The following is a 19,057-nucleotide window of genomic DNA, read 5'->3' as shown; positions in this document are numbered from 1 at the left end:
AATGTCATATTATTTGTAGTGTTTGGATTAGTCAATCACCTATAAGAGCGGTGGAAGCCCAATGGGCAAACTGTTGTTTCTTCTATAATTTGTGAAGTTGCAATACGAGAGGTATTACTAACAGAGAAAGCAAACATCGTGATAAAGCTAGTGATGCAAAACACTAAGTCTTTTAAGGCCTATTAACAAGACTGGACTCCATTTTACGAGACTAGACTCCAAAATTAAGTCCGGAGGCTCGAGTTTTCATTAAAAGACTCAATTATACTAACAGACTCGACGACTCCAGATGTTTTAAAAAAAATACTCGCGTCTTGGTCGTGCATTATATTAGACAACAGCTCAAGCTTTTAGGCTAATACACAATGGAGTTACACTTCTTTTGTTTTATTATAAATAAAGTGAAATGAGTTAGACATCAACTCATATTAGTCTTCCTTCAGTTTTTGTCTTATGACTCAAGACTTAAAGGTTAAAAGAATAGTCTAGTCTAGTCGTGAGGCGTTAAAAATAAGTCGAGTTTTTTTAAATAGGCCTTAACAGATGGGAGTCTCTATCATCACTAGATGAAATCTGCACGTAGAAGATGGTTCACAGTCTGCGGAAAATGTATGAAGTCTCCAACCCGGACCGGGCTAGCGTGTAGTACTACGGCCTAAACCTTCTCCTTAGAGAAGACGTGTGCCCAGCTGTGGGACGAATAATGGGTTGAAGATGATGATTCACTTATAGAGTCAAACTCCAGGTTTTGCTATAAAAACAGTCTGAATTATAGTATTTCATTACATGAAATATGGGTACGCCGTTGTCATTCGGTTGACGAAGAGAACCACAGCAAATCTATAGTGTAATAAGACAAATATAGGTAAGTCCCGCCTGTTCGGCGTGTCAATGTTCCTTATATTTCACTAGGAAAGTAGGGTTGTCATATTATTATAGTTGTACAACCTACACGTTGTAAGATGGGTGTAAGTGTAATTTTAAAAAATTAATGTGTTCATCACAACATTGTCTGATATATTAAAATAATCTTTGATAAATGCAGTACTTACGTACTGATATTATAATGCCAACATAGCGGATTGCTATCTGGATTATAGGAGTATGATTACGAAATATAAATAAAATGCGGAATAATTCTGAATTTGAGTCACTCTTGTTTAAACCACCAATAAACATGTCTAGTGACACTGAGCGAACAAACTCATCAATTCTATATTGAATGGCGAGTGAGATTATGCGAACGTCTGCGTCCGTGCATTGCGCTCGGCGGCCACGCACACATACAAGTCGCCCTGCTAAATTTGTATGAAGTTACTTTACTTGTTTTATTTTACTATGGCAAATCCATCCTGTGCTTATTCTAGAAAGCGATCAAAGAGTAAATATGGATCACGGGTAGTAGCGTCTCCTATATTAATAATAACGCGCACACTAACTAATCCCGCACTAGAGAAACCCGGTATAGCTAGTGCCATGGATACACACATAGACAACCATAGTGTTTACACCCAAACTCACGAGAAAAATAAATGTAGGCCATAAAATGGAGACAATGGTGAGATATCAAGTCGATGTCTTCGAAATATACGTGAATGTGTTGCTTGTTCGATATATTGAGTCATCAAACACTCTTGTTTGCTGTTTGTTCGGAATGGATTGGAACAGACTTTACATTCTTTCCAGAATTGGTTACCTACGAGACAGGCTTTGCCTAGTGTAGGAGCCAGTGTAACCGGTTTAGATAAAGTTTAAAAGTACATGTCTTAAACATACGTATTCCATAAGGTGTAATATGTTCCTGTTCCTGTTATTGGTAACTGAACTGTATTTATTTTTATGTACAAATAAATAAATTACTTACTAAATAAATTACTTACTTACTTAAAAAAATATTTCTTCCGGCACGGGAATCGAACCCGGGATCTCAGCGTTCCGTTCGGCCACGGAGGCAGTTAATATTGAAGTTACCATGATCGCCACTTTATTCAACTTGGAAGGTAAATCCTCGTGTTTGGAAACGCGTCTCGAATATGAAGGTATATTAAAAAACAAATCAAACTTGGCGCCGATAAATCTGTGAACGGAATTAGTACGGTAGGAGTGGTCATAGAAAATTCTAGAGAGGTTGTGGAAGCGTACTTTGAGCTCAACGCCGGCAGGTACAACGATGGGTCTGAAGGACAATGAGTGGGGGCAGATTGGTGTGACCATGATAGCTGGCACTGATGGGTGAATCATGCTGGCGCCGGCAGCTACTGCATACGCCGTGCTACCCGTGGGAGTGGACACTATTAAGCCTGCAAATGAAAAGCAATACTAAAATAGCTGTATAGAAAACGCATAACATTTATTTGGGTAATAATGACTGGGCGAAGGAACGTAAAAAATTTCAATTTCATTGCATGTACTTTAAAATAAATAACAGGTTCTTTTTATAGTTTGTCTGAAACCAGTTTCAATTTAATTTTTTCAATGACAATATTGATAAAAATAACAGCTTTAATAAACTGAATGTTAAATATTTATTGGCATAATAAACGAATGCAATGGTGTCATAAAAAAATCAATTGAAGGTCTTTTTATTCTGTACTCACCGTCGCCCTGTACAGATGTAATATGTTTTCCATCAAGGAACAAATCAATATTGGATAGATACGGCGATGGTCCTCGATCTACAACTACTTCGTTTAGAACTAGGATCGTGGTGGGCTTCTTTTTGTCATTGTTTTCGTCTATACTCTTCCTTAACACTACACATTGTAACCGAGACCTTAACGTTAATGCTGCGTGACCTGAAAAGTACAAAAAAATAATAACAATATTTGAAACGAGGACTTACGTTTGAATTGTAGCAGTATTTTTATGAACTAGTTTTTTTGTAACGACAACACTAATAAAGTTAAAAGTCACTACTATTATAATGTTATAATGTATGTGTCGCAGTCGTATTGTATAAAGCGCTGTATTACATTACGGCTAGCCGGTTTGCAAAACGGCGCTGTTTTCTAATACGGCTACCTCATGTTTAGCCGGATTGTGATCACGGTACGTTCTACGAAGCTACGGCCAACGTCTGACCGTATTGTTCACAGGGAAAATGTCACCCTGACTACGAATTATACATAGATCAAATCTTGGTTACGCCCTCTATTCAGTAGGTTAGGTTAGTACATGAAAAAGCAGACCAGAACTGAATTTGTTTGCGTTACTTTTGTTCACCATTGTTCGCTAATTTCACGCATATTTTTGCTTTTTCCACTGCTAAAAGTGATGTTCTAAACTCCTTTGTTAAAACCATCGACATCATAACCTAATAGACGCCTAATGTCTTAATTTCTTCAAACAAACAAATGTGTCAAAGAGCTGAGGTGCGCGGGCGCGGGGAGCGGTTGGGATTGCAAACTGATTGGCCTTTTCAAGGTCGCGTTATGTCATAAATCACGAATAGGGATGGGAATGGTTTTTACTTGTAATAAATATGGGTACTTACACTAAAAGATACGACAAAAGAAAACACCGAGTATTTCTCTCAAAATTACGTTGTAATAAAAAAATGTACGTAGATTAATTTCAAATTATTTATCGGGTTCTTAGGTTTTCGCGATTGTTACTCATAGGAAATGAAACTATTTTTCCGGATTTAAATCGCATATATTTGTTTTTTCAAACTAACCGACGTTTCGGGCCCTTTACAGGTCCCATGGTCACGGTTGACTGAGGTGGTACAGTCTTCAACCAGTTATGTCTAATATTGATGCAAACCACCCTATTTTTTCACTATAGTTACAATAGTTATTAATTAAATACCTTATTTTTAATTTTACAAAGAAAACATTCCAATTTACGTTACATTAAGTTTTACAAATTATTTTATTGAATGAATTTTTATTAAGTTTAATTTATTATTAATAGAAATTAGAATAAACTAAAACATATTAATTAGTACTGCAGTCTTATGTCTGTTTGGGATTTTTCATTAGAGGAAATACTGGATCCCAAACTGGTGGTACGGAGAAACCATCTTCCCTGTTGAAATTAGGATGTTTTTTAATTTCAATGGCCTCTCGCAGCATCCTGGGTAGATTCTTCTTAGATGGGTAGGGTAGACTTCTTTTGCAAGGACCTGGGGTTTGTCAAACTTCATTGAATGTGTAGGTTTATCCATGACATGCTCGCAGACTGCAGACTTGTTTACGCGACGGTGTTTGACATCAGCTATATATTCTTTGACGTGGGTACAAATATTTCGCTTTGTTTGTCCAATGTAAGAGAGACCGCACTCACAGTCAAGCTTGTAAACTCCTGCATCCTGTAAGGGGATGTTACATTTCACGGGTCTCAGGAACTGAGAAATCTTCCTCAGGGGCTTGAAATAGGTCTTGATAGATGCACGCCTGAGGACTCTTCCGATCTTGTCTGTAACACCTCTCACGTAAGGTAAGATGGCAGGTCTAAGCCGACGGGAACCAATTATCGCGTCTGGTAGCATTTACCCACTTTTCTTTTACAAGTGGATCTTTTGGAAACCTACGTAAAATAAAAAATATTACACTTATTACAAATTATTTAAAAACAAACTTCCACAGAAAATCCCAATTGTTTAATTAATAAACACTGCACTTATCATTATCAGCTTTATTTCAATTAAATTTGAAAGTTTTGTCTAATTTCTTTTTCACTACTGTTAATCTTCACTACTTTATAATTTACAAATTAAGTAGTGGTACAACACTAGGCACACGTGCCAATAATAGAAAGAAAAGACAACAACTTAATAGTTACATTTGACAGAAAGAGACGCACTGATAAAATGCATCTACGGGAGCTACTTTCGTAACGAACCATAGCCAGTCTAAGTTGAGCTTTAAATAATTTGTTTTTATAAATTATTCGATTCGATTAGTCGATGGTTAAAACAGTTGCTGTTTGGGATAGAATTTTTGTTGTTATGATAATGTAGCTCTACTGTATTTGGAGCTAAGTATCTCAAAGCAGCGTAACAATGACGCGCCCTATTGTATTCCGGCGACACCATTCTTAGCCGCTTTGTGAAACGACACGTGCTATTATAATGTGACGTACTTTTTTTAGGCGAATAGCAATCTGAATGAAAACGAGGTAGCCGTATTAGAAAACAGCGCCGTATTGCAAAGCGGAAAGCCGTTATGTAATACGCTGCTTTATAAAATACGGCAGCACATCAAGTTACACATTGACGGACCTTTTCCGTTGCACTGGAGGCGATGTTCGAACAAAAGTGTATACTTGATGTGCTGTACATAGATATCAAAGATTATTCCATAAACATTTTACGTTTGTTATGTTACCATGATTTTTGAACGACCATTGTAGTAGACAAGTCTAATAAATAAATAAATATTAGACAATTTCACATAAGTTGCTCTAATCCCAAAGTAAGTAAGTAAAGCACTTGTGTCATGGATATCGGAAACAACGACCTTACGGTAACCATAGTATAATAAGAAAGCGAGTTTAAATCCATGCAAATATATCTGTATAAATAATCTGTGTGTTGTGGCGTAGCAAAAAATCGAGTCATCCGAAGAACAGAGTCTGACGTGATTAAATAGCGAAAAGAGAACAAGTACGTTATGAGTATAATTTCGTTATTCAAACTAAGGCCTATGTAAAGGTGTTTTGAGACTTTATATATCTTACTTCGTTTTGGAAATATAAAATCGAATAACGGTCGATATGACATCCACTGTGTAGAAGAACGAACGAAATGTACTATATCCTGAGTACAAGTAGTATTGCACATAGATCTTTGTTCTACGGATTAGTCGAAATGTCTACCTTCTTACTTACGTCTGCCTTGGTTTGTTTGAAAAAACAAATATACGCGATTTAGATCCGAAAAAATAGTTTCATTTCCTATAAAATAATACTAATGTGACAACCCCATACTCCGAGAGACGTGTATGCATTGACGCGCCAAACAGGCGGGAGTTGCTCTACTTGCTTATTATACTATGTTCTAACCATACCGATATATCGAGATAATAAGAAAAGTCACACCATGGTAAGTACCTACTACCCTACCTACTACCCTAAACCTGTAGTTAGTGATAATAATATTCGCACTTTTGTATACAAAAGCACTTGGTTTGCGCATGTTTACTCGCGTTTCCTTAATGCCTTTAGGCACTTACAGGAAACTTAACGACCGCATTTTCCTTAGGACACTAATTGTACAAATATTTATTGTTATGTTTATATATTAAACACGATCTGACGCACTAGGTGGCTTTTGAGCTTAACATGAGTTTATCACGTGCTGAAGTGATCACATTTTGAATGTTTCTTTTATGATACCAAGTGGCGGGACGAACAAGTCTGCGCCTGGTGGTAAGCCACATGCCTATTCATACTGTTGCAGTGTCATTCAGAGCTTTCAATCGCAAATATCTTATGGGCATTGCCACAGCGACAAATTCACAGACAAATTACAGGCACATGGGACTTGTCAACTTAAGTCTCAGGGTGACGGGCGGAGTGGCAGTGCCCCTCTGAACTTTGCGATTTAAATCTCCTGAGTGGCACTGCAACTGTTATGGACAGGCGCTTGCAGGACTTGTTCGTCCCGTCACTTGATATTATAAAAAAAACCTTCTAAACCCGAACGCAGTAATGCTCATATTACTGCTTGGCGGCAGAAATACAAGAAGCTCTACTGTTACTAAAAATATATGCTATTAGTCACAAACAAGTTTGTTTATTAAGTGGTATCATCATTAGTGGTAATATTGGTTGACCACGAAACAATTGGGTGATAGATAAGAGTGTGATATTTATGCGTTTTGCGTTGAAAAAAACTCACGCTACATCAACCTCTGCTGTGTCACGGTCAACAATGTCATATAATGTGTGTAATACAAAACTGTAATCTAGTTAACACGTAAATAATGAATGCATGTTAAATTAAGCATAAATAGTACATTTGGAAGTACTTAGTGAATTATTTTTAAATGACTTCAAAAAAAGGAGGCGGTTCTCAATTCGACTGTATGGTTTTTTTTGTTTGTACATTACGCGATAACTTTCATTTGTGAACCGATTTTGATGATTCATTTTTGGAAAGAGGGTACCTCAGTAGGGGTCCCATTAATTAGAAAGAAAATACTCCGCCTCTAAGGGTGGCAAACTAGTGGATGAATGAATTTTGTGGTCGGTTTTTTTAATACTCTGTACTGAGATTATTTATCTTACTCCTATGTATAAACGCATGCCGTGGCAACTTGTAAGTGAAATAACACAATAACTAGAACCGCAACATTTATTGTTTTGACCGTTTTGTTTGTGTATGTTTTGAAAGTTGTCCTAAATAAATAATGTATGTTTGCTTAAAAAATCGATTTGTTATTGATGTTAATATATATAAATGTAAAGTTGACTAACATTTTCTAGGGATCAGAATTGAGAAGGTTCGCCATAGCAATAGTTTTATGTACCGAGCATAGTGTTAGTTCGTTTTGCTGAACATTATACGGGTGTTGCGTGTAATGTAGAACAACATCTTTAGGGTACTGTTGAGGCTTCCCGGCTTTTGCGGCGCCTCTGGCATGTTTGCGGATGCGTGTGTAGATGATTTTTAGGCAATCATGCGCAAGAATATTGCGTCGCAGATGTTGCGATTGCGTGGGAGCACCAATGGTATCCATGATGGATGACAGCAGGAAGAATGGACTCGGCTATTTTCCGTAGGTTCACCGTGTTACACGTGGACATACAATAATGTATTTCTAATAATAATGTGATATTGTAATTTAATTGAATGTATTGTAATTGTTATCCTAGTTTCTACTAACTTAGCTCATAAGATTGTTACTAACAAATATGGAGTAATTGTTCTGAGAATAAATGAATTGGAATTTGAATGAATTTGAATTACACAGAGTAGAAGAAAAACGCGAACCATGTTTTAAATGATATTTGGTTTATTTTGTGCCCGATAATCACATCAATTACCCACGGAAAAACTAGGTATTAGGCTAGTATCAAAGCAACGGAATTCACCCGGTACACTCAGAATTTAGAAAAGTTTATTTCCCAAATTGGTCTTACGGGGAATTAAGCCCCCTGATCCAGCGCCATCACAATCACTGGGCCAGAACAAACATCGCTATATGTTCTCATATAAATATGCACGGTCAACAGGACATGGTTAAGAGATACTGAGGGTCGTATTCTAGAACTCTACTCAATGCTCAAGTCAGGATTTGAGTAAAGTTTAAAGCACTTGATATCATACTCAAGTCCCTTGCTGTTAGGGTCGTATTTCCAGTGCTTGTGTTTCCAGTGCAATCCTGACTTGAGCATTGAATAGAGTTCTAGAATACGACCCTTAAGTTTTGTTCCACGAATTTAAAATCATATTTCTCGCTATTTCTTTACGGGTACAATCCACACTACATCTATAGATGTCTCATTTCACCGTGATCGCCTGGGGTTTAATAAGTAATCTGGCACTAACTTTTAAAATGGACGTCCATTATTCAAAATAGTCGAGGAATCGATATTCTTTCGCATTGAGAATCAGTAATGCGTCGCGAATCGATCGATTCCAAATATTAATTCATGGTTTCGCTCTCCCCGCTTGTGTATGTAACTACGCAATTAAAATTAATAACGGCAACAGCTTATGTTGCTGTCTTAGTTAATAAAAGTTATTTATCATTCGTATGATCCCTGAAAGCTGTATAAGTAATTTTTTCACTTTTAACTCTGACGTATTGGACTTTGATTAGATAATGAGACCTGGGGTTTGTGTAATGTACCTACTTTTAGGGTAGATAATCCAGCATACTAAAAGTTAAATAAAATGTACTAGACTTAGATTAGATTAGAAGACCTAGAGGATTAAGTACCACCTTCTTGGGTTTGGTGTGACTTATAATTTTAATCAAATTGTTATAATAGTCCTCTTGTAATGTTACCTTCTAATACGTTCATGACTTGATCCTGGAAGTTGTTGAACTCGAATGGTGTGAGAAACCCTAGCGAGCCCAAATGGAATGCCATCACCGGAGGAACTGATTGCTGAAATTGAATTACAAGTCGTTACAACACTTTAATTAATATGAAGGTGTTGCCATATCTACTGAAGTTTGCATTATGTTTATGAATGAAAATTTATATAGATTAAAAGTTATTACTGTTCTTGGAACGACCAGACAAAAACCAGTACGATGTGGTTTATTACACAATTCTGATATTTGTACAATAAAATTGGTTAATACGTAAATATGCATGCAATAATTCGTAAATATAACTCTCATATAGCGTTATTGTGTTATTTTGTGCATAGGTTTTTGTTAGTTTATTATTATAAATAATGAGAGGGTATTTGGGCGTAATGACACTTACATTCTGGCTACCTAGCTGAATAAGCTCCTAATGGAGTGTTTTAATTAGTTTTCACGGACCTATTAATAACCACATAATTATATCGTCGTCTTAGTGAATACCTCATACCTTTGTGAGTTCTATGTAACTTTTCAGAATGAAGATAAAAATGTGGTGTAAAATGTAGTAAACGCAACAATGTTTGTAGTTAGCATTTTAATTAGTTATACCTCTTTCAGATACTATTTACTTTTCAGAGGTACCGGCCTTGCTAATGGCGTCCGCCATAATTTTTATATTATTTTTATAAAACTACCGTATATAGTCGTTTTTACTTGACATTGGCGAAATCATCGATTATCTCGATGGGGCCATAACATTTAAAAGATGATATTATTTTTACAAAACTACCGTACATAGTTATTTTTACTTGACATTGGTGAAATCATCGATTATTTCGATGGGGCCATAATATTTAAAAGAAGAAGATATTACTTTAATAATATATTTGACTAAAAAGTTCATAAGTTTTTCTTCAACAAAAATCAGTAAAAACGAACTATGTGAAAACGCGTATGCGTAGTTTTCACTCTAAGGGGACGATATTGGGTAATATCATACGCCAAACTGGTTTGGATCGAACAAGCATATATTTCATAAACCTCAGGTATTTTTTAAGTTATTCCGAAATATTTTATTCACCTGGAAGAGCGAGCTGGCATGTAGCAACGTTCCATCTCCTCCCAAACATATAATGAAGTCGATCTTGTCCGTGAGTTCGTCTGTACCCGCGCGAAACGTCATCAGACGCTCTCTCACTGAGGAGAAGTCGCCATATTCCTTCAAATGAACGTCGTCTAGTACTGCAGCCTCTACGAACACTACCATGCTTTTCTCCTGAAAAAAAAAATGGATATATATTATTTTAATTCTTTACCATTTATAAATAATACACACTAAACTTACTCTTTGTCATTGTACAACAAATTTTTATATAAATTTTAAGGCTTTCGTGGTTATTCACTAAATGTTTATCACTAATTTCAGGTTTCTTACCACGGTATGACTTCTTTTTATTTTCCCGATATTACGGAACGGTTGCAACCTCCATGGTCACGGGCTGACTAGACGGTGGCAGATGACAGCTTTAAGAGCAGACATATCTATATCATAAGCGCAAGACGGTAGACAGATACATATGTCTGCTCTTAAAGCTGTCATCTGAAGTCGTCCAGTCAACCCGTGACCATGGAGCGTGCAACCGTTCCGAAATATCGGGAAAATAAAACGAAGTCATACCGTGGTAAGAAACCTGAAATTAGTGATAATCAACAAATTTTTAGTTTCACATTTTCTTGCTTTTTACTATATCAAACTTAAATAAATACAGAGTTTTTTAATATGGATGACGAAAATTCATCATCATTATGTGATTGATTTCTGAAGTGATGTCAGTACTATTACTTTAGTGTTGGAGTTCACGTCATATACTGACTGTAGCAATGTCAGCGGTCACTAAGAGGACTAAAATACACAAATATTTTCATGCGGATTAAGTATCAGTCTCGCTGCAGTTTCGCGACCCGGGAAAAAACCGAGACTCGATGCGATCTCGATAATTCCAGACAATATTAGAGACAACGTCAAAAGCGGTTTCTATATTTGTAGGCTAGGATATTTTAATTAAGACTTTTATTAACTCAAATCATAAAATAAAAAATTACTTGAAAGTTTCTTTTTTATTTTTATTTATACTTAAGAGATAAAGGGCATAGTTTCAAATAGAGGACCTGATTTTACTATCGTTAATTAATCTTCACAGATTACAGGTACACAGCTCAATTTTACAGTGTTGCCAAGTCCACATAACCAGAATTAAAAATTGGTCGGTTTAGTCTTAGACTATTTTTTTCCAAATCTCTAAGGATTCAGTAGATTTTTTAATATTGTATAATTGACATAAGTCGCAAAATTCCTCAGAGGATGGAAAAAAATATAAACAAAAGTCTCTATATTTATATTATTATTTATATATTATTCTATATTACCGAGACTGAAAATATCACTTTCGAATTTTGAAAATGTCAAACAACTGTGGAGACTAGAATTTCTTGGGACCCAGATTTCTTTTTTTTTTAAGTAGATTCTCGGAATGAAAGCCCTTCGAATATAATATATTGGTTACTCTACCCCACTAATATTCCATATATTATATATAACTAAAATATAATAATGACACTCATACATTATAATAAACAATACCCCTCCCGATATATACTTTCCTTCATTGCAATACAGTAGACGTGTGAATATCATTCCCCGAAGAGTTATCTGCAAAACTTCTTTCAGCAAAAAGTTCTTTTACTTTTTGGGATGATTCTTATACAACAAAAGTAATAATATTTTAGCGTCTCATCTAAAAAATAAATATGAGTGTAAGAATATGATAACTAATTGGCTTCTAAGACTGTCATATGAAGAAATAGAAAATCGCACGCACGCACGGCACGTAACTAAAGCACTTGTGTTATGGAAATCGGAAACAACGACGTTATATGATATAAGTACATTATAGATTCAGTATATGACTCTTTAAGATGCAAGGTCGGTAATATCCCCTCATTAGAAGCGAATTCGTTGATGTCTATGGTACTTCGTTTTTTATCAGGGTGATATCATTTGTTTTTGGTTCGTTTTTGTTTAATTTTGCTACATAACTGTAATATACCATCCAATAGTTAGTAAATTTTTGTGACCAATAGATGGCAATAAGATGTTGAAAAACGAAAAGATCTCGTTTTCTTGATTTGGACAGAGTCGGCTTTGTTTCTATACCCCTCATATATAGACTGATACTACTTTTATTCAGCGCAGGTGACTGAATGAAGAGCTCTTCATGTGACAAAAATTAGGTAATACAACAAATTTTGTAAGACGCGGCTAATACGGTGAGCAAAAGGCGCCTTTGATGACCGTATTAGCCGCGTCTTGCGACGAACTCGCGAAATAAAATTGTAGCAATGAAAAGTTGATTCAACTTCAGCTCTATAATTAGGCCGTAACGTACGCGAACTATAATTAGATTGGGTCCAATAACCTTTCTAGTTCGCATCTATGTTATAGATCTAGCAATTTTGTCGTAAATTTGGTGAAAGGTAAACTAGATATATTTTGACTGGAAGAAAGTTGGGAACTTTAAAGTTAAGTTAAACTGTGGCAGAATGGTTTCGTTTTAAATGCTCACTGCTATCTTCTTTTTATAAATGTATTATAAAAATAAGACATTATATTATTCGTTTATTTATTCGCTTATCGTCTATGCAAAAAGCTGTTTCAACGCCTACTTGGCGCTATCGTCGATAAGAACTAAAAAAGTTACAGCGAAGTCGTTACCGATTCGCAGAAACTACTTAACTCGAGTTTTTCAGAAACAAAGTCAAAACTGAAACTTGGAAAAATTTTGATATGCTCTCTAATATATATCTACTCACATGAACGAGCCAATGGACGAGCTGTACGAAGGGTGCAAGTATAGTGGCATCGTGCACCTTCTTTATAACCAGCACCGTCAGTGGAGGTTTGTACCAGGTCAGCCGCTGAGACGCCGGATCCTGGATTTGCCTGCAATGTATAGCGTTCTTAAATTAAAATTATCGACAGGCAATTTACATTTAATATGACTATTATAGCATTAACAACGCACACACTCATAGCCTCGCATAAGGGAAACCCTGTATCGCGGGTGCCATGGACACACATACATAAATAACCACAAATTACGTTACAGGAAGTTTGGATAACTTCGAGACAAACAAATGTACATACAAATAATTCTCTCGGCCCGAAAATCGAATCAGGGACCGTTCGACCGCGGAGGCAGTTTAACTTTAAATGGGCATGCGAGAATGATGATGAAATTTTTAGTGTTCTACTCGAAAATCAATCCTCGAAAAGCCACGTTGCATTGCACTTTAAAACAAAACGTCTTGTTTGAAAAAAAAAATTATTGTAAAATCAAATTCTTGAATAAGCGTCTTTATTCAAGTGTATAAATCAATCACGGATGTACACTTACATGTACAAAGTTGTATAATTGTTAATTTGCCTCCATGATACCTGGCGTTTTTATAACCTTGATTTAAAGATACTTTTGAAGTAGGTACTTGTTAACGTAATGACAAGGCTGTGGCAGTGCAAATTGCTTAGTCACGATGATAAAGACCTAAATTTAAAAAAAATATGCTGATGTTCATATTTTATACAGGGTGTAACGTTACACCCTGTATATTATATTCTATTGAGAAAATAGGAAAAAATATATGGTATAACATGTTATATCATATGTGCATGCATCAAAAATAAAGCAGTGCTTTTTAAAAGTCTGGCTGGATATCACACTTTTATTTTAGGTCTAATTTGAAAATAAAAAATTTGTCATTCGTTTGTTTTTTATTTCCTACTAATACGGGTCTGTCGAGTGGTTTTTTAATTGATTAAACTTTGGTCTAATCAATTCATGCTGTTATAATATTTAGCCATTTCTGGTTTGTCACAAAATGGAAAATAATGCATTTTGTTTAATTTTTTTTTTCTACAAAGTCGATATTAAAAATGTTAAATTGTTAATTCAATTGCTACCTTATGTTTAATTCTTATTTATTTAAATATAAACGCAACAATTTTAAGTTCTCACTTTTATTTTTGTTCTTATAAAAGTCGGTGAGTGTATTCACATTATAATAGTTAGCCTGCCCTCCACCTCGAGTTCAGGTCACGTCATCATGAATGATAGTGATATTGAGAATGGTTGAGTATTTAATTAAATATATATTTATGTATGTATTTATTGGCTACTTACTACTGAAGTTTTGAAAAAGCTCTTCAATAAAAGCCTATTTAGTAACATTAAGCACGCAATATAGTAAATAAAGCGAAAGACTGTATAATTTTAGATGACGATTGGGACCTTATTTAAAATTAGCAGCTATAAATAATTAGTATTCTGACAAACCTTAGTGCAGTTGTTGGAAAAGATAATTAGGTAAACGGGTTGTTCACAAGAACATATTAAATACTTACATAACCATGGCGGAGTTCTTCATTATTCTGCCGCATGGTCCGAATTGTTGTATGGGGCTTGGGGCATTGAGGGATCTGGTCCTTCTGGAAGCAATAAAAGAAAATAATCAATTACTTTCATCCAAACAGCAAAGACTGGTAGCATTAAATCATGTTATAAGTCAAGTAAAAAATTTGTTTCGTGGGTGAATGAACTTTAAAAAGTACATCAGATAAAACGTTCAAATATCAAAAACAGTAACATCTTTGTTCTTTGGATTACCAACGTAATCAAATGTACGCAAGCGGAATAAGTGTATATCTAGAAGTTGTCCGTATTTACTGCCAGAGTCAACAGAATTTAATGTATAATGTTGGAAAGGTAACCTGACCGAATGTAACCGTTGCGACGTCTATAACCGTCTATATTGTCAAAAGACAGTCACGATTTGCTACCGTGCGTTTATACCTACGCACATAACATAATTATGCGCATGAATTTTTATACGGGAGGCTACTTACTGGTACAGTCAAGAGCACATCAAGTTTGACACTTTGTACTTTGGACCGTTCTTATCGTAAGCGGCATAGAGTTGGATTTAAGTCTTAAGTAACCTTGACGTGCTCTTGACCCTGTATTTCAAAAAACAAAATTCGAAATTTAAAGCAAAAGATATATACATAAACAAATTGGATCCTGGTAAGCAATATCGTGTCAACCAACATGATCATAGTTTGATGTTTCACCTAAAGATTTTTTCGTTGTTTTTGATAGTTTGTTCTAAAATTTGTGAAATGAAAACTTTTGCTGTTGTCACCTCAGGAATGATCAATTATTGTGATAAATTATTATAATTCCCTAACAATAACAAACACAACTTTTGTAGTTGTCATTTTATAAATAAATTTTAGAAGAAACTATCAAAAACAACGAAAAATTCTTTATGCTGCCATTTTCGCAAAACTATAATATTCATGTTGGTTGTTGACGTTATTGCTTATCAGCATTCAATTATTTTTCATCTGTAAGCAAAAATATCATTGTTAGTCGATTTTCTGTCGAGATTTTCATTACCGACAGTTTAGCTCGACACTATGGTGAACATCCTACTAGTTTCAAGGTCTCGACAGTATCTAGAGTACCTATAGACGAGTATCGATGGATTAAATATTGGTTCACAACACTACATAGGTAGTGTGTAGTAGTAGCCTTATGAAACTAAGATTCTGCCCAAGTAGTGCTAGTTGTATGTGCTATAATGTATGCAAGAAGTTTGGACATCAGACAAAAGTTCTGTTTGCGCGCTAAACAAAAAACCACAGCACCGAGGATTTTACGAAAATTTTATCCTTTAGTGAGTCAATTTTTATTTGAGAATATTGTTCTTGAAGAACTTTAGAACTAAACACTCTGTATATCAATTTACACAATTATATATACAGAAACTTTAGAATTAACCCGATGACTTTGCTAATGAAAAAATAGAGTATGACGCACTTTACTCACACTGCATTTCCGATTTGAGGTAATATTTTAATTTTTTAAATTGTTTTTATTAAAAAATAAATGAGCATTTGACTTCCAATCTCACCTGATGGAAAGTGACGATGGAGCATGCACACCTAAATAACGCCTATTCACAAGGTACCTATTGAATTTGTTATCGTTTTTTTACTAGAATTAACTCATCGGTGATGTCATTTTCCTTATTAAGGGACAAAAATGTTTAAATAATTAAATAATTCATAATAGTTTTATCCACTCCTTATACTTACTTACGAAGTTGCCGTATGTATTCTTTTCTATAGTGTTTCAAATTTGTTTTACATGTGTTTACATGTCACGTAGGTATGTTGTAGGAAGATTCGCAACAAAAAACAAAACAGGTACCTTTTTTATAAGTATACTATTGTTGCTCTTCAACTCTGAAGGTGAATACTAAAAGTGTTTGTTTTTATGATAGTATTTACTCAATTCTACTATATCCAGTATTACAATACTAAATGGAAAGCATTCTTTTAGTTTGATTTTATGTTAGTTTCTTTACGGTCTTCAACTGGAACATGTTTAATAATGTACATTAGTTTATACGATATATTGGACGTATTAGGCATTACGATTTATATAATGTGACTAAAATCGGGAAAAAACTAATACAGAACTTTGACTTTTAATTACTTGGAGTTGTTAAACGCAACGTTGCAACGTTTGTGTAAGTTTGTGTTTTTTTTTCTATCGTGAAAATTTTTAGGAATCGTGTTTTCACGCCATGTAGTAATAATCAGTGTATGTCCTCAATTTTACTATATATTTTTTCCAAAGTAATTCATTTAACGCTTTCACTGTTATCCGGAATCAACCAAAGCCATTAGAGGATGCATAGACTCTTAACAGTATTAGCAGCACTATAATATGACAAAAGGTGGTATTGTAAATATACATGCCGTCAATAACCACTTCATCAAAATGCTGATTGTAACGTAGATAACTGTAGAGCTAAGATAGCAAACAGTGCTAGGATTATGTCACTTCTTCATAAATCAATATTTATAATTGCTTCCGTGCCCAAACGGTTACCATGATGGACTGCAACGCAGAGATTCCGGGTTCGATTCCCGGGGCGGGAAAAATATTTGCATGGACTACATTTATTTCTCTCGTGGGTTTGGATGTAACTTGTGGTTCTCTATTTGTGTGTCCATGGCACTCGCGATACAGGATATTGCGAGACTATGAGTGTGTGTAAAAAATAATTGAAAAATATTTCACAAATATATGAATGATTGATTTGAAAAGCCGTTGAACAAATCTCCATTTAAGGTTGAACAGATTGTTAATTAAAGACACAATGGGTAACGAAAACAATAACAAAAAAAAACAAATCAGAGTGTAATCTCGGGACACACATAAAAACTACTGGCTTTAAAGATGTTGGAGGTAATATCTCGATTATTTTTTTAATGTAGCAACATACCTTCTATCGAAAAATTGAGAGTCCGAATCATGTGTAGACCTCCCAGTATCGTGAGAGAATTGTCTTCGCAACATTTTCCGTAAAGTTGACACACAATATTATTATGTTAAATTTCATTACACATAATGCGAAACAATGTCGAATTTTAAGTCCAAACTGACACTCTAAGTTAACTCAAACGATGTATGACATAAAATCTCAATGGTTTCTTGTACGAACTCATGAACATAATTTCATAATAAACAAAATCAACTAATCAAATACCGATTTGTATTCCTAAAGAATAACGTCATTTAAAAAAATCTAATTTAGGTGAGGTTACAATACAAAAACTTCAACACTGTTTGCACTAAATGTTATCTATTAAATAATAAACTGTAATGTAAACAACCTGGCGGTTAGAACGGAACAGTAGAGGTTACGGTCGTTTGGAGAAGCGCGCGCGACGGCGACTGGCGCGTGAGGAACCCTCCTCTCCACTCGATTGAATGACAGCTGTGTCCTTGGAGAACTAGCATTATCGTCATTTGCAAGTGAACTAATCGCTTCAACCGGTTTCTTCAAAGATTTTATCGTCTGTTTCTTGCAGAACAAAATTTCCCCTTGACTGTTTACAACAAAAACTTGCACAACCGCAGGATGCACCAAAGCAATCAAAATGATAAAATGAAAAACGGACCAAAACAGATGTCCTTAAAATAACGCATCAGAATGAATAGCCAAAAAGGCAATATTTGGGAATACCTGAAGGTGGACAATCACATTACAGATAACACTGGTTAATCTTTTTATTTTACAGCCAAAATCACAGTAGTTTGATTAGCCGTCTCGGATTTCGTTCAGTACTATTCAAGAGCGTGCCGTTGGACTCGGCATTGGCCGGCTTGAGCTGCGAACTGCAACGCTTGACAGACTTCACATTACCCTCAAAGAAAAGCTTTTTGTCAATTTTAAACAAAGCCAGGAAATTGAGAACACCTTTGTCTATCTAACCTAAAATGGAATGCAAGCAATAGCTGATTTTGATACTTGTGATAAGAACTTGATAGCTATGATAACATTTTGCCAAGCAATGCTTGCTTCTTTTGTGAAAATGAACTTTATCACCAGGTAGGGAAACGTCGGGTGTAAAAGTTACGGTGGGCAAAAAGAGTATTTCAATATACTGTGTGTTAAAGCCAAAGTAAGAAACCCTGATTACGAGTACTCCCTCCGCAAGCAAATAAGCATTCCCCGGGGAGCAGCACGAGTTCGCCAAGTACACTGGATCCTCTATAAGCTTCTGCGTTTAAAAAAGGTGAGTGCGCTGTGTTTTTTGATTTATGTAAAGTTTACTGTACATTAATGCATACCATGATAACGCTTAGTCTGCGTGCTATCTGATACACAGAGTGCATTAACTAACAAAATGCTTAATTTTATTAATATTCTCGGCGTGGGCTTAGATTGGGAGGTGCAAGGCGAAACGGGTAGGTATACGGGCAAAACCCTTTTTCCCCCCGCTTGTTATTTTGTATGAATACATGGCTTTAATTTAATGTATTTATTACAGATGGTGTTTATTAATGAAAAACTCAGAGTGCTTTTTGGTATACATATTCTCTACTGCATAAAGTAGGCATTTCTTCTACCAAAAGAGACGCTCGGCGCATACT

At 35.2% G+C, this 19,057-nt stretch overlaps 1 protein-coding gene across 2 annotated transcripts in view; it reads right to left on the bottom strand.

The window, feature by feature from the left end:
• Window positions 1–19,057, bottom strand: part of LOC113231575 (NAD kinase-like) — a 38,251-nt gene that overhangs the window by 5,166 nt on the left and 14,028 nt on the right. For both annotated transcript variants that reach the window (XM_026465920.1, XM_026465919.1), the window contains exons 2-7: window positions 14,449–14,532; window positions 12,861–12,990; window positions 10,072–10,266; window positions 8,961–9,063; window positions 2,598–2,795; window positions 2,143–2,300 (exon numbers count right to left, since the gene is read on the bottom strand). In XM_026465920.1, coding sequence (XP_026321705.1) covers window positions 2,143–2,300; window positions 2,598–2,795; window positions 8,961–9,063; window positions 10,072–10,266; window positions 12,861–12,990; window positions 14,449–14,532 — 868 coding nt within the window. The remainder of the gene's footprint in view (window positions 1–2,142; window positions 2,301–2,597; window positions 2,796–8,960; window positions 9,064–10,071; window positions 10,267–12,860; window positions 12,991–14,448; window positions 14,533–19,057) is intronic.

This window comes from Hyposmocoma kahamanoa, unplaced genomic scaffold (genome assembly GCF_003589595.1).
Source record: "Hyposmocoma kahamanoa isolate Upper Pololo Valley unplaced genomic scaffold, ASM358959v1 65, whole genome shotgun sequence".
Classification (NCBI taxonomy): domain Eukaryota; kingdom Metazoa; phylum Arthropoda; class Insecta; order Lepidoptera; family Cosmopterigidae; genus Hyposmocoma; species Hyposmocoma kahamanoa.
Note: the sequence above shows the minus strand (reverse complement) of the source record. Positions and strands in the feature narration are given on the sequence as shown.